General features: G+C 44.1%; 2 protein-coding genes across 2 annotated transcripts in view; one reads left to right on the top strand and one right to left on the bottom strand.

Moving 5' to 3' along the window:
* The window catches only part of dnah7 (dynein, axonemal, heavy chain 7), a 237,985-nt gene extending 215,603 nt beyond the window's left edge, over positions 1-22,382 (top strand). The window contains exons 62-64 of the mRNA XM_055637789.1: positions 4,808-4,985; positions 21,548-21,651; positions 22,015-22,382. Of these exons, the coding sequence (XP_055493764.1) occupies positions 4,808-4,985; positions 21,548-21,651; positions 22,015-22,221 (489 nt within the window). The 3' untranslated portion in view covers positions 22,222-22,382. The remainder of the gene's footprint in view (positions 1-4,807; positions 4,986-21,547; positions 21,652-22,014) is intronic.
* Positions 22,383-22,452: 70 nt separating this feature from the next.
* The window catches only part of slc39a10 (solute carrier family 39 member 10), a 62,752-nt gene continuing 58,971 nt past the window's right edge, over positions 22,453-26,233 (bottom strand). The window contains exon 10 of the mRNA XM_055637788.1: positions 22,453-23,592. Within this exon, the coding sequence (XP_055493763.1) occupies positions 23,446-23,592 (147 nt within the window). The 3' untranslated portion in view covers positions 22,453-23,445. The remainder of the gene's footprint in view (positions 23,593-26,233) is intronic.

Raw genomic sequence — 26,233 nt, 5'->3', positions numbered from 1 at the left:
TATCTGACTGACAGAATTGTTGACCATCAATGTATTTTGGGGGTTCCATTGACCAGAGGCTCACCTGTATCAGGCACACAAATGATGTGTCTGTTAGAACGGGACAGATGTGACTCACCCACTGATGCCTCCAACGTCTCCCCATTGTGTGAAGGCATGATTCTGAAATTAAATTGAATGTTCTAACTCTGGTTGGGTGCAACAGCATGTCGTATGGAAAACCTATAGTTTAACCACCACTAGGATAAACATTCAGCACCACTATCACCGGCAAAAGTTGGCTACGTTGTAGGATTATCAACACTTAAAGCTATCAACGCTTAATCGATGGCATGTGCCAAAATGGAGAGAAACCTGAAGGGTAGGGAACTTGGGACAGTTGATGGAGAAGTCTTGAGGACAGTCTGTATTACATTCAAAGAGGTGCTGGACATCCTAGTGCATATGAAGGTCGATACAAATCTCCCAGGCCCGATCAGACATATCCAAGAACACTGTGGGAAGCTAGAGAAGAAATGGCGGGGGCCCTGGCTGAGATATACGAATCATCGTTGGACACACGTGAGGTGCTGAATGATTGGAGAGCGGCTATATTTGTGCTTCTATTTAAAGGAAAAGCCTGGGTACAATAGACCAGTGAGCCTAACATCTGTGGTAGATACACACAAAATGCTGGAGTAACTCAGTGAGTGAGGCAGCATCGCTGGAGAAAAGGTGGTGTTTCGGGTCGAGATCCTCCTTCAGACTGAGAGTCGGGAGAGGGATCTAGAGGCGTGGAAAAAGTACAAAAAACAAATGAATGAAAGGTATGCAAATGAACAAATCAAAGCCAGCAACGATGAGCAAGGAAATGTGGAGCCCACAATGGTCCATTGTTGGCTGTGGAGAATGTGATAAGGGTAGGTAAGTTACTTGAGAGGATTCTAAGGGATAAAACGTATATACATTTGGATAGATAGACCTGATTAAGGATAGTCAGCGTGATTTTGTACATGGGAGATTGTGCCTAACAAATTACAACAACTTTCTTGTGCAAAGAACAGGCTAGGATTGATTTACTAATTCCATACTGAGAAGCCTGTAACCCATTTAGAATTGAGCAAGATCGTCAAAGCATTCGTTAGGCTGAAACTTCAAAAATATAAACTCCCACTTCACATTGATGGGAATTTGTTGGTTGGTGTGGCATCAGTTGGTGGTTGGGCCTATTTCTATGTTATGTGCCTCTGTAGGAGTCTGATCAATTATTTATTTCATTGCTTCAGATTAATCTATGCTAATGCATTACAATTCGGTGAGTTTTTTATTGTGGTATCTGAGTAAATGTCTTCGTAAACCAAGATATACTGCATCTACTAACTCCCTTCATTATTTTGTAATTGTTAACTTCTCAAAGAATACTTTTAGTATTGTCAAACACAATTTCCCTTTCATGGATCATGTTGACATTGTCTTATCATATTTGAGTTCTTAAGTGGCCTTATTTCCACATTATTTTTTAACAAAATCCAGCATTTTGCTGACAATTTATATCGGGTCAACCAGTCAATGGTGCAGTGTGAATAAAACTAAGCCTTCACCAATGTCAACATTGCATACACAACACAGCTGTATATATTTGCAATAGAGCCACTTGTTGACCTGCGAAACAAACACAGTTAGTTTTCCAATAAAAATATGCATACATCAGTGTGAAGGTTTAAACGGTTGACATTACTGTAACACCATGAAGAATTTTTGATTTCTTGAAAGCCAAGACTGAATTATCTTTGTGGAATGCAATTACTAAGCAAAAATAAAGCTAGACTATAAAAATGCATGTCCGATATGGTCTGATCTCTAAAGTATGTTTTTATAATCACTAACTCCTGAATTTGAAAATTAATCAGAGAATTCACAAGATGCGTATTATATGAGGATTTAAGTTCCAGTAGCAATGGAGAGAAAACAGAAATACCTGATACTTGTACTCCCAAGGAAACTGAATAATGAGAATCGAATTGCACGATAGCAGGATGCTATCGTGCAATTAGTCTCCTTTTGTCTACAGTCTTTTAATTATGTCCTCTGGGAAGTATTTCATGAATTGGATAAAACTAAATAATATATTTATGGAGATGTGAAATTCATTGAAGTATGAGTTGAAAAAAGATGACATTTTGTCATTTGGAAAGATGACACCCCGTGCAGCTTTAATGAGGCATTCCGTTTATCGATTTTGGTCGCCCTTGAGCTTTTGCTGAGCTGATTTGGATCAGAATAGCAACAGACAAAATTTGATGCAAGTACAAAAAACAGGAACTTTAAAATAGAAATGCTTTTATTACATTAGAGCTGTGAAACAGTGTTATATTAGTGTGTGGGAAGGAACTGCAGATGCTGGTTTACACCAAAGATAGACACAAAATGCTGGAGTAACTCAGCGGGACAGGCAGCATATCTGGGGAGAAAGAATGGGTGACGTTTTGGGTCAAGACCCTTCTACTCCAGCATTTTGCGTCTATCTATATGTTATATTTGCACAGGAGTATGTAAATAACCTTCTTCTCATTCTAGAGCATATCAATGTAGGGATATTGGCAATTTTGAGGCTTTGTGCTTTGAAAAAAAAATCATTAATTGATTTTTATAGGGAGCTTCATTCATATATCAGATTCTCATAAAGTGCTTTCCTGTGATTAAATTATTTTTTTTCTCCTGAGTTTTCATTGCAACCTCTCTGCATGATCTGTTTCCAATAATCTGCTTATGCCACAGGTTATGGTGTTAGTGTTGCTAAATCTAATGAATGTGAAGCTACAAAGCATTTAGTTTAGTTTAGAGATACAGAGCAGAAACGGGCTCTTTGGCCCACCGAGTCTGCACCGACCAGCGATCCCCACACAATCGCACCATCCTACACACACTAGGGACAAGTTACATTTACACCAAGACAATTAACCTACAGACCTGTACGTCTTTGAAGTGTGGGAGGAAACCGAAGATCATGGAGAAAACCCATGCAGGTCACGGAGGGAGCGTACAAACTCCGTACAGACAGCACCAGTAGTCTGGATCGAACTCCGGCACTGTAAGGCAGCAACTCTTCCACTTCATCACCGTGCCGCCCCCCAATTTCAATTTCAGGAATTGATCCATGGTTGGCTACCCCTGACTTAAACAATACCTGGATGCAAAGTAGGTATCAAACCTCATGAGAACATTGGGTTTTCGGAATCCCACTTGGCGATTCAGACATACAGTGCCCTCCATAATGTCTGGGACAAAGACCCATCATTTATTTATTTTCCTCTCTACTCCACAATTTGTAATAGAAAAAAAATCACATGTGGTTAAAGTGCACATTGTCAGATTTTATTAATTTATTTACATTTTGGTTTCACCATGTAGAAATTACAGCTGTGTTTATACATAGTCCCCCCATTTCAGGGCACCATAATGTTTGGGACACATGGCTTCACAGGTGTTTGTAATTGCTCAGGTGTGTTTAAATGCCTCCTTAATGCAGGTAAAAGAGAGCTCTCAGCACAGTCTTTCCTCCAGTCTTTCCATCACCTTTGGAAACTTTTATTGCTGTTGTGCCAATGATAGTCAAAGAAGCCATTATGAGACTGAGAAATAAGAATAAAACTGTTAGAGACATCAGCCAAACCTTAGGCTTACCAAAATCAGCTGTTTGGAACATCATTAAGAAGAAAAAGAGCACTGGTGAGCTTACTAATTACAAAGGGACTGGCGGGCCAAGGAAGACCTCCACAGCTGAGACAGAAGAATTATTTCTATAATAATCCCCAAACACCTGTCCGACAGATCAGAAACACTCTTCAGGAGCCAGGTGTGGATTTGTCAATGACCACTGTCTGCAGAAGACCTCATGAACAGAAATACAGAGGCTACACTGCAAGATGCAAACCACTGGTCAGCCGCAAAAATAGGATGACCAGGTTACAGTTTGCCAATAAGTACATAAAAGAGCAACCACAGTTCTGGAAAAAGATCAGGTAGGTTATTGCAAACTGAGCGGAGGTGTTGGGCAAAGCGATCGCCAAGCCTACGCTTGGTCTCACCGATGTAGAGCAGCAGATGCAATAGATGAGGTTGGAGGAGGTGCAGGTGAACCTCTGCCGCACCTGGAAAGACTACTTAGGACCTTGGTGTTGGGCGATCGCTTTGCCCAACACCTCCGCTCAGTTCGCAATAACCAACCTGTTCTGCCGGAGGCTCAGCACTTCAACTCCCCCTCCCAATCCGAATCTGACCTTTCTGTCCTGGGTCTCCTCCATGGCCAGAGTGAGTCCCACTGTAAATTGGCGGAGCAGCACCTCTTATTTCGCTTGGGTAGTTTACACCCCAGCGGTGTGAACATTGACTTCCCCAATTTCACGCAGTCCTTGCTTTCTCCCTCTTTCCCCTCCCCTTCCCAGCTCTCCCTCAGCCTATTGTCTCCGCCTCTTCCTTTCTTCTTCCCCCCCCCCCCCCCCCCCCCACCCCCACATCAGTCTGAAGAAGGGTCTCGACCCGAAACGTCACCTATTCCTTCGCTGCATAGATGCTGCCTCACCCGCTGAGTTTCTCCAGCATTTTTGTCTACCTTTGATCTTTCCAGCATCTGCAGTTCCTTTTTAAACATAACTTTAATGATCTAGGTGATTGCGATAGCTGAACAATAGACTGAATATAGATACGCTCTATGGTTTGAACTATCTGGAGTGAAATCACAAATCATAATTCAACTCTTACATTAATTGGAATTGTTGGGATGAATGTTCCCCACTGATCATTCTGCTTTTTATTTTCCATGTGCCAGGACTGGTTTGAAATTGGAGCTCCTCCCATCTTCTGGTTGTCAGGTTTTTTCTTCACGCAAGCATTTTTGACAGGGGGACAGCAGAATTATGCCAGAAAATTTACCATTCCCATCGATCTGCTCACATTTGATTATGAAGTGCTGGAGGACCGGAATTACATGTATCCACCAGAAGATGGTAAGTGAAACACAACATTTGTCCCTAAGATTTTCGTGAGATCTACACATGTAAATTCCGGTCTAGACTTACCCCCTTCGTCTGGTTTAGCCAAACTCTGGTTCCAAAACCTTACTTTATTGAAGAACAAACTGCAGGAACGGTTGCCGATCCACTCACGCAAGACAACGACATCTCATGCAAACAGAACAGAAGTCACAATCAACCAACACACTCCAAAGAATTGCCCACCCTCTTATACCCTTCCAAACAAAGGGCTTGACATTACTTGGGGGAGGCAACCCCTACAAATCAATCACACATATCAATCACATTATGCAGTTATTGATAGTTCCCTAACCCAATTACAAAGTATCCCATTACAATGTTTCTACAGAAGCTTCTGGAAGGAAGTCAACTAAGTAATGCAACATTTTCCCAGGTAGTATGAACAATTTAAACAAGGCTTCACACTTCAGCCAATCATCAAACAGCAGCACAAATACCTTGCAACATTATTAACAATACCTTTTCACACCCCCCTTCTATAACCAAACCCACTGTGCATTTGCAGACCTTCTTATCTCTTTCTGCAAACCCTCATACATTTTATGAAAGTAAAGACATCTGGATCGCTCTTTATCATAAACTTCCACCTGGGGTCCAGACTCCTTGGAGCCATGACTCTCAGCTTGCAACTTTCGCAGAAAGAGGCTAAGCAGGCCAAGCAGGCCCTGCAAATGCAAAGATCCTCCATTTTGGGACCTCTTTAATTTAGCCAATATTAACATTCATCCATTTTATCATTTATGATAACTCATCATTAATGATAACCAAAACACAATAATGATTACTTTACTATACTATATTACTTTACATTTCTAATAAGAGGAGGATGATGTGTTTTCCCAGAATTTCATCAAGCTTCCCGAGTTTACATGGGCGTAGCTTAATAATTTCCGTCTGAGGAGCCTTCACCTCCCGAGTTTTTGTGGGCATGAATCCCCTCCATCCATCTTGATAAGTCCGCCTGTTACTGACTCGTTGCAGAGTATAAAGTTCCCAAGAGAGTAAAGCAAGTTAACAGCCTACAACCCGACTGATGCTCTTAAAGTGGTGAAGATGCACCCATGCATTCTTGTCCTCTACTTTCACTGCCGTTGGGATCGTTAGGAGTACCTGGTATGGTCCTTCCCAGCGAACCTCCAACCCTTTCCTTACCCAGTTCTTTACAAGAACAGTCTCGAGGCTCCACTTTAGTCAAAGCTGTCAACAAATGCACTTCGTTATATGCTGCTCTTACTCTACAATGGGATTCTTTTAACGCTCGAGTCAAAGCAGAATGTAGTCGGTCATCTCCGCAGTCATATGATGGAAATTTATAACTTTCATTGCATTCTGGTTCCAAGATGTTCTTGGGGGTCTACCATGAACAATTTCAGCTGGAGTCGGTCTCGATTTCCCTGCAGGCGAGACTCGCAACTGAAATAAAGCTATGGGAAGTAATTTAATCCAACCAATTCTAGTCTCTGCCTTCAATTTAGCCAATTTAGTTTTAAGGGTCTGATTTTCCCTTTCTACAAGTCCAGCAGCTTGTGGTCGATAAGCACAGTGCAATTGCTGCTGGATGCCCAGCTATTCACATAATTTTTATTAATTTGTTCCAATAAGATCCCTCAATATCACTAAATTGATCAAAAAGGCGCAGCGGCGCCTTTACTTCCTGAGGAGGCTCAAGAAAGCTCACCTGTCCCCACAGATCCTGACCAACTTTTACCGCTGTACCATCGAAAGCATCCTGACCACCTGCTTCACGGTATGGTACAGCAGTTGCACCGCAGCTGACAGGAAGGCACTACAACGGGTGGTGAAAACCGCTCAGCACATCATCGGTGCCCCGCTCCCTGCCATGGATGCCCTCCACCGAAAACGGTGTCGGAAACGGGCCGTGAAAATCATCAAAGACCCCTCCCACTCTAACCATGGACTGTTTGCCCTCCTCCATTCAGGGAGGCAGTACAGGAGCCTCAGGTCTCGCACAAGCAGGATGAGGAACAGCTTTTTCAATAACACTATTACACTGCTGAACTCGGAGTCCCGTCGCTAGATATCTTTAGTCTCTCCCATTTGTATACAGTATTTGCCTATGTACCAGTTTTTTTCTAATCCATCCACATTCCACACATTGTTAACCAGTACTCTTTTACTCTATTGTATGCTTATTCTGTATTTTTATTTTTACTTCTACTATCTTGCACTATGACTATGACCGTTCGCTAAACTGCATTTCGTTGTACCTATACTTGTATCTGTGCAATGACAATAAAGTTGAATTAAATTGAATTGAAAAAATATATGAACCATTATCTAAACTAAGTCGAATAAGGATGCAAAATCTAGGGATAAATTTTATTTTTACTCCTTGATAACAGTGGCTTTATTATCAAGGGTTGGGTACGTTTTGATCTACCGGCCGAATGCATCGACTTTGACAAACACGTAACTATAACCTTGGCACCTCCTCTAATTTGATGTAATCCTTCTATAATATTTTTAACAGACCCATAGGCAATAGTAGTTATTTCTTTTCACTAGGTACACAAAAATGCTGGAGAAACTCAGTGGGTGCGGCAGCATCTATGGAGTGAAGGAAATAGGCAATGTTTTGGGCCAAAACCCTTCTTCAGACTTCTTTTCACTAGCCTACTCCTGCAACTAAATAACCTCCTGGGTGGTTAGCATCAACTTCTCCGAGGGGGACTTGTTATTCAAACTTTTAGTCTGCCTCATCATTCTTTTTTGTACCACCCTCCTACGTTCCCAGGGTATTTCTTTCACTGTCAGATCAGCACAGCGATTCCTGATATCTGTTCGGGTATGTCCTCTTGTGTGCATTCACATCTCATAGCAGAAATTTGTCTGGGTAGCATTAAGGCCTTCAATAAATCTGTCACCAATTGTTTGTTTGATATTTGAGTTCCTGCTGAAGCCAGAAATCTCCTATTTTCATATCATTGTCTAAAATCATGCACTACCCCAAATGCATATCGAAAAACTGTGTAAACATTTATCCTCAAATTTTCCAATAATGCAATCCCAAATTATAGTAAATAATTCAGCCTATTGTGCTGAATCGGGTGGCTTCTACATTTTTCCCATCCTAATTAATAACTACATACCCAGACAATTTCTCTCCTCACGGTTCGATAGATGAACTTCCATCTACATACAAAGTCATATCCAGGTCCTCTATGGGTGCATCTCTTAAGTCCTGTCTCACAGATGTCCTCTCCTTGATAATCACTAAACAGTCCTGTACCACTTCTGACTGCTCTTCTGGGAGTGAGACAATGCTGACATATGCTGAGTTAATTTATGTACAGTGCCTAAATCAAAGTTTTCAATTATTTCCGAGATAGATCCCATACTATTCTGGTGTGCCATTGTTAAGCGCTAGGTGTTGGAGCTGTTCCAATTATGCTGCCACTGGATATGAGCTATGTCCTACAATTTCCTGCTAGAGGGTCAAATTTGCAGCTGGCTGTAAACTATTATACATGGCAGTTAGAATTCAGTATTTATTCTTTAATGTCATTTTAACTGAGTACTTACATACACAGATACCCGTCAGTGCAGTTAATAAAAACAGAATAAATACATATAGCTTTAAAAATTAATATTAAAAATTAAAATTACCATATCTAAAATAGGCCTAAAAATTGAAATAAAAACAGAGATTCGGACCGAACAGTGGCTTTACTTTGACAGGTGTCTAGCTGTCAAAGTATGGGCGAGGTTAGATGTGTTGGTGTATGATGTATGGGGAGGGGCACAGTCCGTTAACCAGTCTTATTGCCTGTGGGAAGAAGCTGTGTAGCATCCTGCTGGTTTTGCAGCTGATGCTCCTGTACCTCTTCCCAGATGGCAGAATGGAGAAGATGTGGTGTGATGGATGATAGGGGTCCTTAATAATGGTGATGGCTCTGCTGATGCTCCGCTTCTGATAGATCTCCAACAGGAAAGGGAGTGGGGCACCAATGATCCTACTGGCTGTCTTCACTATCCTGTTAAGTTGGTTTTGCTCATAAGCCTTGCAGCTCCCAAACCAGGAAGTGATGCCGTAGTGATATTCTTGATGGTGCCCCTGTAGAAGGTCCTTAGATGAACAGTAGGGGTCTCCGGAGAGGGTGGAGCCGCTGCTGAGCTCTTTTGATCACTGCTGTGGTGTTGTTCGTTGAGGTCAGGTCATCCGCCAGGTGAAGTCCCAAGAACTTCACACTGCTGACCCTCTCCACAGCAGCTCCATCAATATGGAGCGGAGTGTGATGGTGTTTTCCAGCCCTCCTGAAATCGATCATCATTTCCTTTGTCTTTTCCACGTTGAGGGTGAGATTGTGAAATCTGCACCACTCTGTAAGCAGCTCCACCTCCATCCTGTATGCCGGCTCATTGTTATCACTGATGAGACCCACCACTGTTGTGTCATCAGCGAACTTGTTGATATAATTATTGTTGAGTCTGGCAGTACAGTCATGAGTAAGCAGACTGAACAGCAGGGGGCTTAGGACATAGCCTTGGGGTGTGCCAGTGCTCACTGCGATGGTTCTTGATGTCCGACTGCCCACCCTGACTGTCTGCTGCCGCTGCGGCAAAAAGTTGCAAGTGCCAGTGTCCACCTTCAACAGCTTCAGATCTTCCACCAGCTGCTGTGGGATGATTGTGTTAAAAGCGGAGCTGAAGTCTATAAAGAGGATCCTGGCATAGGTGTTCTTCCGGTCGACATGTGATAGTTGGAGGTTGAGTGTTGTAGAGACTGCGTCCTCTGTGGATCGGTTGGCTCTGTAAGTGAACTGCAGTGGGTCCAGTTTGGCAGGGAGATAGTTTTTGATGTGCTGCATGACCAGCCGCTCAAAACACTTCATTAATATGGGTGTGAGAGCCACTGGACGAAAGTCATTGAGACGGGCTGGGTTGGGTTTCTTCAGGATGGGAACGATGGTGGCACTTTTGAGACAGTTGGGCACTACTGTCTGGCTGAGTGAGATGTTAAAAATGTCGGCAAAGACATCTTTTAGTTGCTCTGCACAGTCCCTTAAAATGCGTCCAGGGTGCAGAGTGGGTGTCCCCTGGCTACAGAGCTATGTCCATTCCCATGTTTTTGTGTCAAACTTGAGGTAGTCCATTCAGACAAACAACGCAGTAGAGCTAGAAGCTTGTACAATGATCTTTCCAAAGTTGGAGCCTGCCTCAGTGATCTCTTTTAATCTTTGGAGGATTCCTGTACCTTCTTAATTCACTGAGACTCGATTCATCTTCTTCACTGGTATGAAGTGTTAACTCCTTAATTTCTCTGAGTTAAGATGTTAGCAGGGTTTGGCACTAGCGCATGTATGGAGCAGTTTTACAACTAAGTTAATTGCTGTTAGATTTTGTGCCAGTCTATATTGGCCTTCTTCTTCCGGTTTCGGAACTGCAAGAGTAGGGATGTTACTGTGAGGAGCAACCTCTATAGTTCTTATAGATTGACTGGCAGTCTTATTCTGGCATTCCATGAATCAATCTGTCAATGCTGTTGATAGCCTGTGGTCTTCTTGGATATTAAAGGAAAAGTATTATCTCTCTCTGGGGAGCTACTTGGATGGGATTGATGTTGTACCTGAGCTGTGCCTTCTGCCCATTCTTGAGGGTTGATATACTCGTATACCTCACTCCTCAGATGATGACGTAGGTATGTAACGCTGTCCTGGAGGCCTACTAGAACTCAACAACATTTTAATTAGATACATTTTGCTCTATGATTGTTTGGGTCTGCCATGAAATGTCCTTTCCACCATTGCTCCTGGGTCTCTTGCACTTGCCGGATAATTTTCTTTGATCTTACTGGTACCTCAGTGTATTCTGCAGTTCCATCCTTTCTTTCAACTAGTTTGAACAACATTTTGATTTCCTCCAACATTTTGATTTCCCACTTCGTTCTCTCACATCACTAACAGTTACTTTCTTTCCCTTCTTAGTTTCTTTATTACTTTTTGTTTGTTCTTCTCATACTCTGCTCTATTCTGTCTTCTCGATGGGCACTCCCAGCTCCAGTGACATACTCCTCCACAAGTACAGCACTGTCCCCTTATCCGTACATTCTTATTCATATAAGTACAGTCCCCTTATTCGATGTCTTCTACAATTTGGTCCCATTAAAGTTGGCTCTAAGGCAGGTATATTATTGTAATAACGATCGTAATAACGATCTAAATACTCTGGAACTCTAATTCCTCCCATTCCATTCTTTGCTAACATTTGAGGACTCGATGGTGCTGAGTCAGAGCTTCGCGCCTCCTTTTTAACCACGTACCCTGTTTGTTTTTACTGCAGGCGGACCTTCCTGCTTTTTGACATCTTTCCAGTGGTATCTTACCGCTCTGGCCATCTGACTGGGACAATTTTCCGACCAGTCCATATTATTAGTTTTAATCAATTCAGCCACATTAGTTGGAAGGCAGTTCAGTAAGGTTGCGCAGTACTCAGGAGAATTTGTACCTATTCTTGAAACTCCGATCCCCTGTTTGATCCATGTATAACTCAGAAAACCTTTCCAAGAATTCATCTACTCCCTCTCCCTTTTTCGGTCTCACATCCAGAATCTTTGAGATATCTGTAGGCTTCTGAAGAGTGTTGGCAAGTGCAGTTAAAACTTCATGTTCCCTCTTTCTACCATCAGTAATTATCTGTCTGAAGAAGGGTTTCGGCCCGAAACGTTGCCTATTTCCCTCGCTCCATAGATGCTGCTGCACCCACTGAGTTTCTCCAGCATTTTTGTCTACCTTCGATTTTCCAGCATCTAATAATAATAATAATATTTTTATTGTCATTGCACATAAGTGCAACGAGATTTGGGTCTGCAGCTTCCATCCAATGTCATAACTTAAATCTATCTATATTTAAAACTGTGTGGCTGCCTTGCCTTTCTGCCTTTTGATTCGTTCAATCATGTGATGTCACAATGCCCAATGCTCGCAGATGTCCAATCGGAATGGATCCATTTACATATGCCTTTGCACCAGCCCCAGCCAGATTCCCACCCCGCAACCGTGCTTTGGAGGAACTTTCCCTCTCTCCCCCACCCCCTTCCCTCACCCCTCTCTCCCCCTCCCTCCACACACATCTCCCTCCTCCCCTCCCTCCCCATCCCTCCCCTCCCCTCCCCCACATCTCTCTCCCCCTCCCCATCCCTCTCTCCCTCCCTCCTCCCATCTCCCTCTCTCCCCCTCCCCATCCCTCTCTCCCCCCTTCCCATCCCTCTCTCCCTCCCCTCTCCCACCCCCTCCCCTCCCCCTCCTCCCCACCCCATCCCTCTCTTCCCCCCTCCCCCCCCTCTCCCCTCTCCCGCTTCCCTCTCCCCTCCTCCCACCCCCTTCCCTCTCTTCCCCACCCCCTACCCCCACCCCTTCCCTCCCTCCACCCCTTCCCTCTCTCCCCCACCCCCCGCTCCCCAACCCCCTTCCCTCCCCACCCTTTTCCCTCTCTCCCCCACCCCCTTTCCCCCTCCCCACTCTTCCCCCTCCATCCACACTCTTCCCCCTCTACCCCCTATCCCATCTCCCTCCTTGCCTCCCTCCCCCCTCCCCCACCCCTCTCTCCTCCCCCCTCTCCCATCTCCCCCTCTCCTCTCCCTCTCCCTCCTCATTCTCTCTCTCCCTCTCTCTCTGCCTCTCTCTCCCCCTCCCTCTCCCCCTCTCCCCCCTCTCTCCCCCTCTCCCCCTCTCCCCCTCTCCCCCTCTCCCCCTCTCCCCCTCTCCCCCTCTCCCCCTCCCCCTCTCCCCCAAATCAAGTCTGCAATTTATCCCATCAGATAAAGCATAACAATAAGTTTAATTTGACACCAAATTCACTTTCATATCTCAAGTATTAAAAAAGTTATGGCCATTTTCATACTCGGAAATTAGCATCTTGTTCCCTATTGATTTTCAATGGACATTACAAAAAAGCTGTGATCTTGGATAGTCAAAAGCCCATTTCTTAAGGAAAGATTAACATTTTTAAATAGCCTAAGTGTCCAAAGATTATTCACAAATAATTCACAATATAACATGATTTTTATATCTAATTTACATTAATTTATAGGCCAAATGGAGGAATTTAGTGTTCAATTGCTGTAAATAAATGCCCATTTAAATCGGCTTTCTAGTGGGTTCATCTGAACGCGCTGGTTTAGAACGTTCACAACGCGCTGGATTAGTGCCCTCAAATGCCGAGAAAAATACTGCGGGATATAAAAAGCCCAAAATGAACTACTCGCTATAGATAACTTTATATACAGGGTTATATACATGCCCCATTTAATGTAAAAATAAGGTACATAACTTTAATTGTTTGCTTTATAAAACCCTGGGGCTGCGAGAGGTTGCGGAGTGAGACAGTAATTTTAAAACTATTATAACTATTATTCGAGGCCTATAAAACTAATAATACCTTTTGCGACCGGGTCTTGCAGCGATTTTTCGTTAATGATTTACTAGGCTGAACATCTGCGATTGGAACAGCCTAAAAAAAATCGCGTTTTAAACCCGCCCCCTCCAAACAGCGCCAAAATCGCGGACATGACTTTGGGCAGATTCCCAATGACGATTCGGGTAGGTTTTGTAACATACCTACCATTCTTCCCCCGCCACCCTACCACTCTCCCCCTCCCTCCACACTCTTCACCCTCTCCTCCTTCCCTTTCTTACTGCTCCTCCTCTCCTCCTCCCTCTCTCCCTTCCCCCACCCCTCCCTCCCCATTCCACTTATCCCCCTCCACCCATCTCCCCACCACTCTCTCTCCTCCCTACCTTTCCTCTCCCTCCCCACTCTACCCCCTCTCTCCACTCTCCCCCCCTCCCTCCACTCACTTACCCCTGCTTCCCCTACCCATCTCCCTCCTCCCCTCCCTCCCCATCCATCCCTCCCCTCCCCCACATCTCTCTCCCCCCTCCCCATCCCTCTCTCCCCCCCCTCCCCATCCCTCTCTCCTCCCCCTCTCCATCTCCCCCTCCTCACTCCTCTCCCTTTCCTCTCCCTCCTCCCACCCCATCCATCCTTCCCCCACCCCCTTCCCTCTCCCCCCTTCCCTCTCTCTCCCCCCACCCCCGCTCCCCAACCCCCCTTCCCTCCCCCTACCCCCATCTCCCCTCCTTGCCTCCCTCCACCCTCCCCCACACCTCTCTCCCCCCCCCCCCTCTCTCCTCCCCCTCTCCATCTCCCCCTCTCCTCCTCCCACCCCCCCCTTCCCTCTCTACCCCCCCCGTCCCCTTCCCTCTCTCCCCCTACCCCCTCCCTCCCCACTATTCCACTTCTCTCCCCCTTACCCCACCCCTCTCTCTCCCCCTCCTCCCCCCCTCCCCCCTCTCTCTCTGCCCCTCCCTTCCCTCTCTCTCCCACCCCTTCCACTCCCCTCCCTCCCTCTTCCACCACTCCTGCTACCCCTCTCCCCCTCCCTCCTTCCCTACTCTTCCACTTCTCTCCCCCCCCTGCCCCTCCCACTCTCCCTCCCCACTCTTTCCCCTCTCTCCCCCCCCCTCCCCCTCCCTCTCTCTTTCTCTCTCTCTCTCTCTCTCTCTCTCTCTCTCTCTCTCTCTCTCTCTCTCTCTCTCTCTCTCTCTCTCTCCCTCTCTCTCTCTCTCTCTCTCTCTCTCTCTCTCCCCCTCCCTCTCTCTCTCTCTCCCTCTCCCCCACCCTCTTTCCCCCCCCCTCTCAACCCCTCCCGCACCCCTCTCTCCTCCCTTTCCCCTCTCCTCCCCTCCCCACCCCCTCTCCTCCCCTCCCACCCCAACGTCCACCCCTCTCTCCCCTCTCTCCCCCCCACCTCTCCCTCCAACCCATCTCTGCCTCTTCCACCACTCTCCCTACCCCTCTGCCCCTCTTCCGCACTCTTACCCCCCCCCCCTGCAAACGGGCGTTGGGGAAACAACAGACCCAACGGGTCTGCACTTGGTCTAGTAACTAATAACATTTAGATTTAGATACCCCGAGAAACATGTTTGTAAAAAGAACATTACAACAGTAAAACAGTTCAAACAGACTAAATCTGCAGTTCCTTCTTAAACAATCAGTAATTATCTGTTGTATCGCAGCCCATAGATCTCGGGAGTCTGCATGATACACATGCATTGTAGTTCTCAAGTAATCTACAAGGAAGCAGGTGACTTCTTTCTGTCAGGGATGTTGCTTAACACTGCCATCAGAATTTTTGCCATATCAGGATCTCCTTCAATGTCTCCAGCTATTGTCTCACCCTCAGATATGTCTTTCTCTTCATTAGGGGAGTACGGTACTTTCTAAACGACTCTGATCTCTCGCTACTCGTCTAGGCTTGGGCTCGCAAAAATACTCTGGTGGTTGTACTATTCCTTTAAATTCTTTGTCCTTAACTACTGGAGCTATCTTTTTTGTTTTACTCCTGGTACCCTGAGCTACTGGACTGTCTGCCATCAGTGGAGCAGTCGGGGTTAAAGAATCCTGTACTTGTGTTACTGCTGTTTGTAAAGCAGGCTTTATTGTGGAATCTGCAGGTGGTGTTTAAGGTGCTGCAGGCCCTGAGTGTTGGTTGTGTGCACAAGCTATACAATGTGTGAGTGGAGCCCAGGGAACGCAAGAGGAATATGGTGGAGGCTGCAAACTTCTTCTAATTTTAACACTCTTTCAAATATTTGTCTTCTCCCCCTTTGAAATCAATGCCAACCATCGGGTCCTTAAACTCTAAATTTACAAGTGCCAGTTTCTCGTCAGGAGATCTATCTCTTTCCTGTTCCTTATGCTTTCTTATATATATACACCCCTCTCCCCTGGTGCTTGGAGGTCAATAGACAATAACCAATAGGTGCAGGAGTAGGCCATTTGGCCCTTCGAGCCAGCACCGCCATTCAATGTGATCATGGCTGATCATCCCCAATCAGTACCCCGTTCCTGCCTTCTCCCCATATCCCCTGACTCCGCTATTTTTAAGAGCCCTATCTAGCTCTCTCTTGAAAGCATCCAGAGAACCTGCCTCCACGGCCCTCTGAGGCAGAGAATTCCACAGGTCGATTTACTTCATCATCTTTCAGTTCTATCCCAAGCTTTGAAGTTGCTTCTTTCCAACTTGCCATCCTCGCAGCCTCTCCATTCACCCTCCGCTCCTCACACTATGTTCTCCACAATCCCATCAACTCCCTCGCTGACTCACTGTTGCTACATTGTCAAATCTCACAATCTCCTAGGCTATTAAACACGTTCCCAAACAATGGCCAAAAGTTTTCCAACACACTAGTAAGTCTCTCGCAGATAAGTCTTTCACAAAACAAAAGCAAAATTCCTAACACCTAGCTGGTCTCCCACGCAAGTTTATCCTCTTTCAAACGGGTACCCAAGGACCAGTCACACAAATCCTACATACACAGAGATCCACACAGGCTTTTTTAAGCGGAGAACACACTTCGACTCCAGGCAGGATCACCTTCTCCAAAGACCAAGCAAACACAATACAGCAGCAAATTACCTGCACTTAAACACTTGGATTCAACAAGAACAAATACAGTTGTAACACAAGACCAAAAACACACTCAAACAAGAAATAATACAGCTTATAATTATAATGCATAAACACACTGTAATATAAAATGGAAGCATTCAATTACAATACCCTAAGGTAAATCACACTTTTTAAAATTACACTAGATCACACAATTCAAGCAAACAGTTCTAATAGTACAGGAGCAGAATTAGTTACATTACCAGAACTAAATCAGTTATATTGCAAGAACAGAATCCCACCGAATTCAAGTCTGCCTTCTCCTTCTCTCTCCCCCTCCCCCCTCCTCTCCTCCTCTCCCCTCCTCTCCTTCCCCCTTTTTCCCCCACCCCCCCCCCTCCCCCCCCCCCCCCCCCCCCCCCCCCCCCCCCCCCTCCCCCCCCTCCTCTCTCCCCCCCCCCCCTCTCTCCCTCTCTCTGCCCCTCGCGATGGGGCGGGGATGGGGTTAAATGAGCCAATGAATAATATTAATATAATATCAAGGGGGTTGGTTAGTGTGTGTGTGACGCTGCAGGCTGCCCCCCCCCCCCCCCCCCCCAACCCACAGACAGAGCACCCTTGGTCCTCGCCTTTCACCTCACCAAGCTCCACATCCAACATATCATCTTTCCATTCCTTTCAGCTCCAAAGTGATCCCACCACTTGCCATGTCTCCCCCTCTCCGCTCCCTTCCATTTCTGCTTTCCTCAGGGACATCTCTCTTCATGAAACCCATCTTCCTTTCCCACCCATTTGCAGGCAGGTGGGACTAGTGTAGCTGGGACAGGTTGGCCAGTGTGGGCAAGTTGGGTCGAAGGGCCTGTTTCCACACTGTATCGCTCTGACACCCTTCCCTGTTCCCTGCCATTTTCCCTGCAACCATTGGAGGTGTAACATATATCCCTTCATATCGTCCCTCACCGACACCCAGAGACGTAAACAGTCCCTCCAAATTTGGAAGAGATTCAGCTGTACCTCTTCTAACCTGGTCTATTGTATTCAGTACTTGAGATATAGAGAATCCAACTGTAGATGCATCCGTGGCGCCTTCACGCCCACGTTGGTTTTGCATACAGCCCGTCACCGCTGGCGTCTCGCCAGCAGCCTCAGGGGAAGGTCCAGCCACAAGAGTTCAATAACAACTCTAAAGCTAGACACACTAATTGGTCTTATCTGCACACGGGTTATGATTGGTGAGAATGTAGGCAAAAGGGGCTTCTGGAATAAACGTGACACAAGGTGTCTGGCTCAGCTAAGTGTCGTTTGTTCTTTGCTTTATTTGAGTTATTTCTTAAAATTGTCGTGGGATTCAGTAGATCCTACAAAGGCACTATTTTAAGGATCACCTGGGCTCCGCATGCAACAGCATCTCAAGCTTCTGGCTGTGTCATTTAACTCTTCCACACTGACCAATCCTTTGTTGCTATGGTGAGGCCAAATACAGACAGGTAGAACAACTCGTATTGCATACGTTTGAATTGTTTGAATTGGATGAATTGAGGTATTTTCAGACAAGCCACACCAGTGCTTCATTCCACACATACTCAAGGTGTTCCCACGGTTTCTTCACCTGTCTGAATTCCCCTCACTTGGCTCCATTTGTCCACCCCCCCCTGTCATTTTGTTGCACTTATCGCCTATCATCTCTCCATTGTACTGCGAGATACTGGCACTGTTTCCTCTTCCCCTCTCAGGCTTGATGCAGAGCCTCGACCTGAAACATGGATTTCACCTTTTTGCAACCGCAGATGCTGATTTCACCTACAGTCCTTCCAGCTACCATTGAACTTCTTTCCAATTACTAACCAAAGGGTTCAACTTTACCTTAATTTATGGGGGGGTGGGGAAGGGTGAAACTACCTTCCAGGGTCCCTACCTGGTCGGAGAGGCAGCTTTTCTCCGGGCTGCAGCTTCGACCCGTCCTCGCGCCTACCAGCGGGCCTGGAGCGGCGTTTCCTGTCGGGGACCGCCCAGAACCTCGGCTTCGGCGGCGGCACAGCGCTGGAGCGCTAACGCGGAGTGGGCGATGTCTTGCCTGGGTCGCCGCGCTGGAGCTCCGGTGAGCTGAGACCGCCGGGTAAAACATCGCGGACCTGCGGGTCTGAGGAGCGACCAGCTGCGGGCAGCGGCGCTGAACTCTACACCGGGAGCCTGGGATCTCGCGACGAGATCGACAGTTGTGGAGCTCCAACCGGCGCGGCCTTGTTGGCTTCGGAAGCCGCGGCCTCCAGTGCGGAAGCGGCCGTTCCAGGGTCCCCAAGCCGCTGGGAGGACTCTCCCGACGCCGGAGCAACATCACCCGGCGAGAACGGCCTGAAACATCGGGCCTCCGTAGAGGCAACTGTGGAGGCCTCAATGGGCCCGACTATGGGGAACTGGGGTGGGGAACTGGGGTTGGGGACTGGACTTTGTGCCTTCCTTCATGGTGGGAGCCATTGTGGGGGGATGTTCTTTGTGTTTAAGACTCTTATTGGTTTTATGTCTGTATTCTTTTTTTGTGTGCTGCAAAATGGCAAAAAGCATTTCACTTCACTACACCTGGGTGTATGTGAATGTGACTAATAAAATACCTTTGACCTTTGATATACATTGATTCATGTATTTAGGGTGGGGAGGGGGTGATTTGCAGGCCATGTGTACTCTTTACAGGTCAATTTAAAATCATGACCACAAATTCAGTCCTGAAAACATTCTGCCAAAACATCTTTTTCACACCATGAACGAAAACAGTTCAAAAATTAGAACAAGCCATGGGATTTCATTCACTCACTGTCAATTTCTCTATTGAAAATACTGCAGTTCCCTATATGGGACTTCAGTATTTTCAATTCCCTGATTTAGTTCCTTCTTATTGTTTAAACTGGTCTCATCTCCATCTACTTGCAACTTTATATTCATAAAACCTTGAGTTATTCTCTTACAACTTCCTTGGAAACTCCGCTGGGTGGGAATTGAGAGATTTAAAATTGCTCTGTTGGTAGATATTACAGAATCTTCTGGAGATCTGAGATTCAATGAAGCTTTAGTGTGAACAAGGAAAGAAGCAATGCCAAAGGGCAGCGGAGAGAGGACCGTTGGAATATTGTGTCTACTTTGGCCATGTGATTTTAGGAAAGTAGGCAGAACAAACAGAAGAGGTGCGAAGGGAAACTAGGTGATCTCAGAAGAACAAGTAATGGCAAATATTCAGGCAAGAGTTCCTCCAGATTCAGGGACAGTTTCTTTCCAGCTGTTGTCAGGTAATTGAGCCATCCTAACACCAACTGGAGAACGGTCCTGACCTCCCATCTACCTCATTGGAGACCCTTGGACTGTCTTTAATCAGACTTTACTGGACTTTATCTTACACTAAATGTTATTCCCTTTATCCTGTATCTGTACACCATCTTTCCGCTAACTTGAAAGCATGTACCAAATAGCTTTTCACTGCACACTTGACCATAAAACTAAACGGACTAAACTAAGTAACCGCCTAACAACATTGAGGGATTTTGCTGGACTCTTGGGATCAACCTTGTCTTTAACAGGTTTTAGCCCATCAGCATCTACCTTCAGATTGAATTCTGAGCTTTTTCCAAGGTATATTTAGATCACTTCAATTTCAGGTTGCTCCCTTTTCAATTGCTTAGTGCAACCTTGGCTTTAGTTGTGGCATTAAGGAGATCAACAGACAAATGTAAATGCCTTGCACACCATTCCCTCCCCCCATCTTTTTAAATATTTTGGACACCATACTGCAAGTCATTGTGAAAGGGTGACCTCTAACATTAGCTCTGTTTCTCTTTCCACAGTCACTGCCTGATCTGCTGGATATGCCCAGCAATTCTTTTTTTGTCTCCTAGTGTCCTGGCTAACATTCATTCCCAAAACCTTGCTGTTTGAAAATTGGCCACTCAACTGCATTTGGACAATATTACAGTGACTATGCTTCAAAAAGCACTTCTTGCCATAAAATATTTTGGTACTTTAGGTCACTATTCAATATAAATATAAAACTTTCACTGAGCTGTTATTTATTGAGATGTTAAGAATTAGTTTGATTAATTTGTTTTAATCGCCTTGTAAAATTTAGTAATTTACTGTTTTGAGTTAATATTTTATGTAGAGTTTTGGGAAGCTAAGCATTTTAAGAAGGGATAATTAAATTGATCCAGGTGACATAAACCCTTTTTATTGCTGTGCTGGATACGTTCATTGATCAGAACGCTCATTATGCTGTCAAGCATTCATAAATAGCAAGACTGTTATTGTAATTCAGGATGATATAAAAAGGAATAATCAATAAGGTACATTCAGCAAACAAAGAATGGGCTGGATTTCTGATCTGCATATGGCTCCTATAACCCACAAAATTATTTATTATTTTCTATAATGCACAAACGTACATATATAGTCCTTTTGTTTTCTTAGTGTATTGGTCACAGCATCTGGCCCTTTGGCTCACATTGATGCTGCCATTGTACTGATCTACACCAATCCCATTGACCTGTATTAAGTCCACAGTCTTCTTTGTCACCATGACTGAAGTATCTGCTCAGATGCTTCCAAATGATCGTGAACACTTCTTCATGGAACAAATTACCTCTTGGATTCCTTGTAAAACTTCCCACCGCTAGACCACTCCCTCCACGGGAAGTCGATTTTTGCCATCTCTCCCCTCAATTATATACACCTCTGTCAGGTTTCCCCTCAGCTTCCAAACCTCCAGGAAAAACAGGCAAGCAGTGAAGGATTAGGCAGAGAAGAACACCCTGCAGACGTTGCCAGTTTTGTCATCAACAATAGGCCTTGCTTAAAAGTGCCGAAATACTCTGGAGGCAACTGCACAGCACTGGAATCATTTGTCCACTTACAGGGAAGGAAAGTGCCCATGTCAGTATTGACTAGAGTGAAAAGGAGCAAATAAATGGGCGTGGATATGGTGAACATGTATGATGGCAAAAGGAGGCCAGAGTTGGCATGAACTTGTCCTAGTTTGGTGTTTGTCATTTTAGAGATGACAAAATAATTTAAATGTTATGCATTTGTTTAGCAAACTTAAAATGAACTGTTCTCTCTGCAGGTGTCTACATAAGAGGCCTATTTGTCGATGGAGCACGCTGGGACAGGGAGAAACGTAAACTGGCTGAGTCATATCCCAAAATCCTATACGATACAATGCCCGTGGTAAGTTTATTGGGGAGTCAGGGATGGGAATGGGGAGAGTGCAGTAGGGGCAAATGAGGTGATAAGGACAGAGGGGAAGGGGCAAATCTGTTGGGGTTTGGGAGAAAGGGAGTATGAAAGTAGATGCAAAGGGAGAGAGGTGGAAAGAGTGTATAGATGAAGGAGTTAGAGGGGAATGAGGTGGTATGGAGAAAGGTTGTGTGGACAGTGGAGGGGAAAGATAGATGAAAGGGATAGGTGCCTTGGAGGCAAGACTGATGACCTGTAAGAATTGGCAGACATGCCTGTCTCCTTCACTTCCTGATACACTGTCCCAGAGCCAATTCCAGTATTTGTAATCTATATTCTACTTTACTTTGACAGATGTGGCTGAAGCCTTGCAAGAAGTCTGAAATTTCTCCACACCAGGTTTACATCGCTCCAGTTTACAAAACCAGCGAGAGAAGGGGTACATTGTCCACCACTGGACATTCCACTAATTTTGTGATTGCAATGAGAATCCCCTCTGATCGGCCTTCTGAACACTGGATTGGTCGTGGCGTTGCTTTACTCTGTCAGCTTAATTCTTAAGAATGTTTTTGTCAGCTATAGCATGTACCTGTTCATAGACAAACTTCATTTTGGATTTGGCAAATGTTGATTTGGTAAAATGTTTAAAATATTTGCCGCAAGTGTATAACAATCAGGATTTCAAGAAACAATGGTTTCCATTTTCCATAAACCTTTCTAATTATCGTTATTTGGATGTTTTGATGATTTAAAAACTTATTATTGAATACACAACAATTACAATAAAAGCAATGGTTTGCATCGTCAGGAATTTATTAAGTAAAACTTCACCAAAGTAACCAGTTTCATTCATACATATTAGTATAATACAGGCTTAGAACATCAAAACTTTTGTTTAGTGATTTATCAAAATGCTTTTTGATTTCACTTGTAACAAACACAAAGTCTATGGTACCTTAACACTGAACTTTTCCCCACTGAACTTCAAAATTAACTGGTCAGGTTCCATAATCTTTGGCTTTAACAATGAATTAAGTTGAATAATCAATATCCACAAGAATCACGGGTTCCACAACTTACATTTATCATATTTTGGCCAGTTGCACTTGATCACATATGATCGTTTATACATTGATTTACACAGTGACAAAAGGAAATGTCACACAGTGACAGGCTAATGTGGGCATACAAAAATCAACTCCAAACTAACACATACAGCAAGCAATCTAGATGATCACTTAGGACAGTAAACATGGTTCTGAGGTATTACAATCGGGAGGAGGAATGTTAAAAGTGAATCCAATTGACACCATCAGCAATTAGGCAATAATATACACAATTTGTCAAACCTAAATCAGAAATCAGCTGAATTGTGTTGTGTGCAATGCTGAAGATAAGATGTCTTAAAAACAGCACCATGAATCCAGATGGCATTGCAGTTGGTGACTGCCACCCATAAACAAACACCTAACACAAGGCATGCAAAAGTAAGTTCTCCACACAGCTGTTACACATTCATCACTTTTCCTGATCTAATTGTGCTAAATACTTATTCAAGCATTGATTTTGTCTTCACAGATATTTAAAAATGTAATTATTTACGTTTCCATACTGAACCATGGAGTAACCGTGCATCAAACCAACTGACAAAGAGCAGCTGTTGTGGAAAGTAATCTAATGTGCTAACAAATATCACAATTTGCTCTGAAAAATACATGTACCACTGAATTGTTACATACAAGCCAAACAGGACCATACTTCATTTGTCATCAAAACTGTTAAATGTTAGAAGTGGATTACAATTTGATCCTCAAATATAGCAATTATAAGCATGATGGTAAACCCACAGAGCATCCCAGCATTCTGTAGAACAAAATGTCCAATCTTAGCCTTGATACGATTATCCGTTGGGCGGTGTAGCATTTCTGGTAACTGAAAATGAAGGGAGGAGAGAAACAATCAGGTTTAATCTGAAACAAGAATTTTCAGCAATACATTTTCCCTGGCAATATTAATTAAAAATTCATGCACATTTTCCCTCCAATCTAAATAAATGCTCATTCACAGTAGAAATATATAAACTAAGAAATAGTGTTACTAAAAGGCTGGAATAACTCAGTGGGACAGGGAGCATCTCTGGAGAGAAGGAATGGGTGATGTTTTGGGTCGAGTCTCTTCTGCAGACGTTTATGATATTCTACTTTGTGATGGGGTATGAATTGTAGAATAACAACAAGCATAAGTAGAACACAAAGTGGAGGAGTAACTCAGTAGGTCAGGCAGCATCTCCAGAGAACATGGATAGGTGACATTTTGGACTCTTCAGTGTCTGAAACATCGCTTACCCATGTGCTCCAGAGATGCTGTCTGACCCGCTGAGTTACTCCAGCACTCCGTGTTCTGCACAAGATTCCAGTTTCTGTAGTTTTCCGTGTGTCTCTAAGCATAGGTAGATGCCACTTGATCCCTCAATTTCAGGTAAACAATTGAACATGAAACTACCAAATCATTCTAAAAACCCATACTGCTCAGGCCTGAATGTTATTTCAGGACAAATACAAAATGCTGGAGTGGGTCAGGCAGCATCACTGGAGAAAAGGAATAGGTGACGAGACCCTTCTTCAGACTCAATTCAGAACGACCAGTGTGACTCTTAATTGCTGCCTAAAATGGTCTAGCTACCTACTTGGCTTAAAGGCAATTAGGGAAGATCAATATCACTCATCTTTCCAAAGATGTCCATTGGGAAAAAATGCCTTTTTAAAGCCATGTTTGAATTTATCTCCACCCATTATATAAATCTTCCCTACGTATGCTTTGGTCAATGGTGTCCTCTTGCTCTCATCTCTTCCACCAAAGAGAATAGTTTGTCTTTTTATATTCTGCCTTAATTCATTATGTAGAATTGGAGAGATACAGCACGGAAACAGGCCCAATTAGTTCATGCTGACCACAATGACTAAGACTTCTGCCACATCCCTTTCAAATTTCCCAGCTTCTCCAGCCTTTTCCCATGACACATGCATTAGATTCCACAACAATTTAATGCCAAGATATTTTAGTTGTAGCCCAAAAAGCATTTCATTTCCTTTTGTATTGCCCACCTCTCTATGATATACACATATTTGTAATCTTTAATTCAGTTCTCAACCCTGTCCTGTTACTTTCAAAGATTAATGCACATATGCATAGAGGGCTCTCATTTTATAACACAATGTAACTTTTTTTTAGAACTTTACATTGTTTGACTCCTTGATTAATTTTACCAAAATATATCAATTAGCATTTTAATCAATAAAATCAATTGGATCTGTTTAATGTCATCTGGTACATTCTGCCCATTCCACCACCTATACATATATATAATCCCCCGAGTACTACCTGCAAACAGACACAAAATGCTGGAGTAACTCAATGGGTCTACGACTGACTAAAGAAGGTTTCTGACCCGAAATATCAACTTTTCCTTTCCTGATGATGATGAGATGTTGCCTGATCCGCTGAGTTACTTTGTGGCGCCATCATGTGGCCGAGCCACTTTGGCCTCGAACCGTCCTTCGTCGAGCTCTTGCTCTGGACCTGACATGAACTGGGACAACCAAGCAACGCCGATCTGGGTGAACAGCTGATGGGGTGCAGCAGACGACGAAGCTAGTCATCACTTCACAGTCAACAAGTTAACACACACACCTTGCTCTTTTGTATTAATTGCTGAGTTGTATCGTTTAAATATTAAACTGAGTGTTTATACAACACGTGAACCTCTTCAACTTAAGCATTTTGTGTCTATCCTTGGAATAAACCAGCACCTGCAGATCCTTCCTATACATATTATCTGCAAATGTTGTGATTGTTCTCGTTGCAACAAATTCATGAACATAGTTCAGGAAAGTCAGTGATCCCAACACTAATCCCTTAACAGTAGCACTATCTCCATCTTCCTATTTAAACAAACTGTTCACACCCAATCTCCTTTTAGGAGTCGAGCTAATTTCTTACCCATGCAGCCACTGGTATTATTCTGTGTGTTTCAATTTGGTGGACAGCCATTTCATCAAAAATCTTTTAAAGTCTCATTGATCAAATTATTCTCATCAACTCTTTCAGTTCGAATGAAGTTTGTCACGTTGGGTCAAAAACTTTGTATAAATTCTTGCTGGCTTCCAATAATTCATACTCATCCAACAAACTGAATTTTGCCCTGGAAATAAAATAAATGGTCTATGGTAGCTCCCCTTTTTTGAACAAGGATGCGCCATTTGGTTTTCCGTAGTTCTAAGGTTAAGCCTGCACTTTTGCAACTACTATCCTTTCTTCAGCAATGCAGGATATAACACATCTAGAGCGTGATTTAGCTACTGCAAATACCTAACAAAACCTGCATATCTCATTATTTATTTGTAGCTTATCCAGAATTTTGACTAATTTCACTTTTATTATTAATATAGCAGCATCTTCTTCATCTGAAAAAATGAAAATTCCATTAGGTATTTCAGCCATGACCAGTGGGTTCTTGACCACATCAACACATTAAATTCTTCACATGGTTAATATGTTGCAACCAAGATTATTT

Source organism: Leucoraja erinacea, chromosome 7 (genome assembly GCF_028641065.1).
Source record: "Leucoraja erinacea ecotype New England chromosome 7, Leri_hhj_1, whole genome shotgun sequence".
NCBI lineage: Eukaryota > Metazoa > Chordata > Chondrichthyes > Rajiformes > Rajidae > Leucoraja > Leucoraja erinaceus.
The sequence above is the reverse complement of the archived record's forward strand: the minus strand, read 5'-3'. Positions and strand labels throughout refer to the sequence as shown.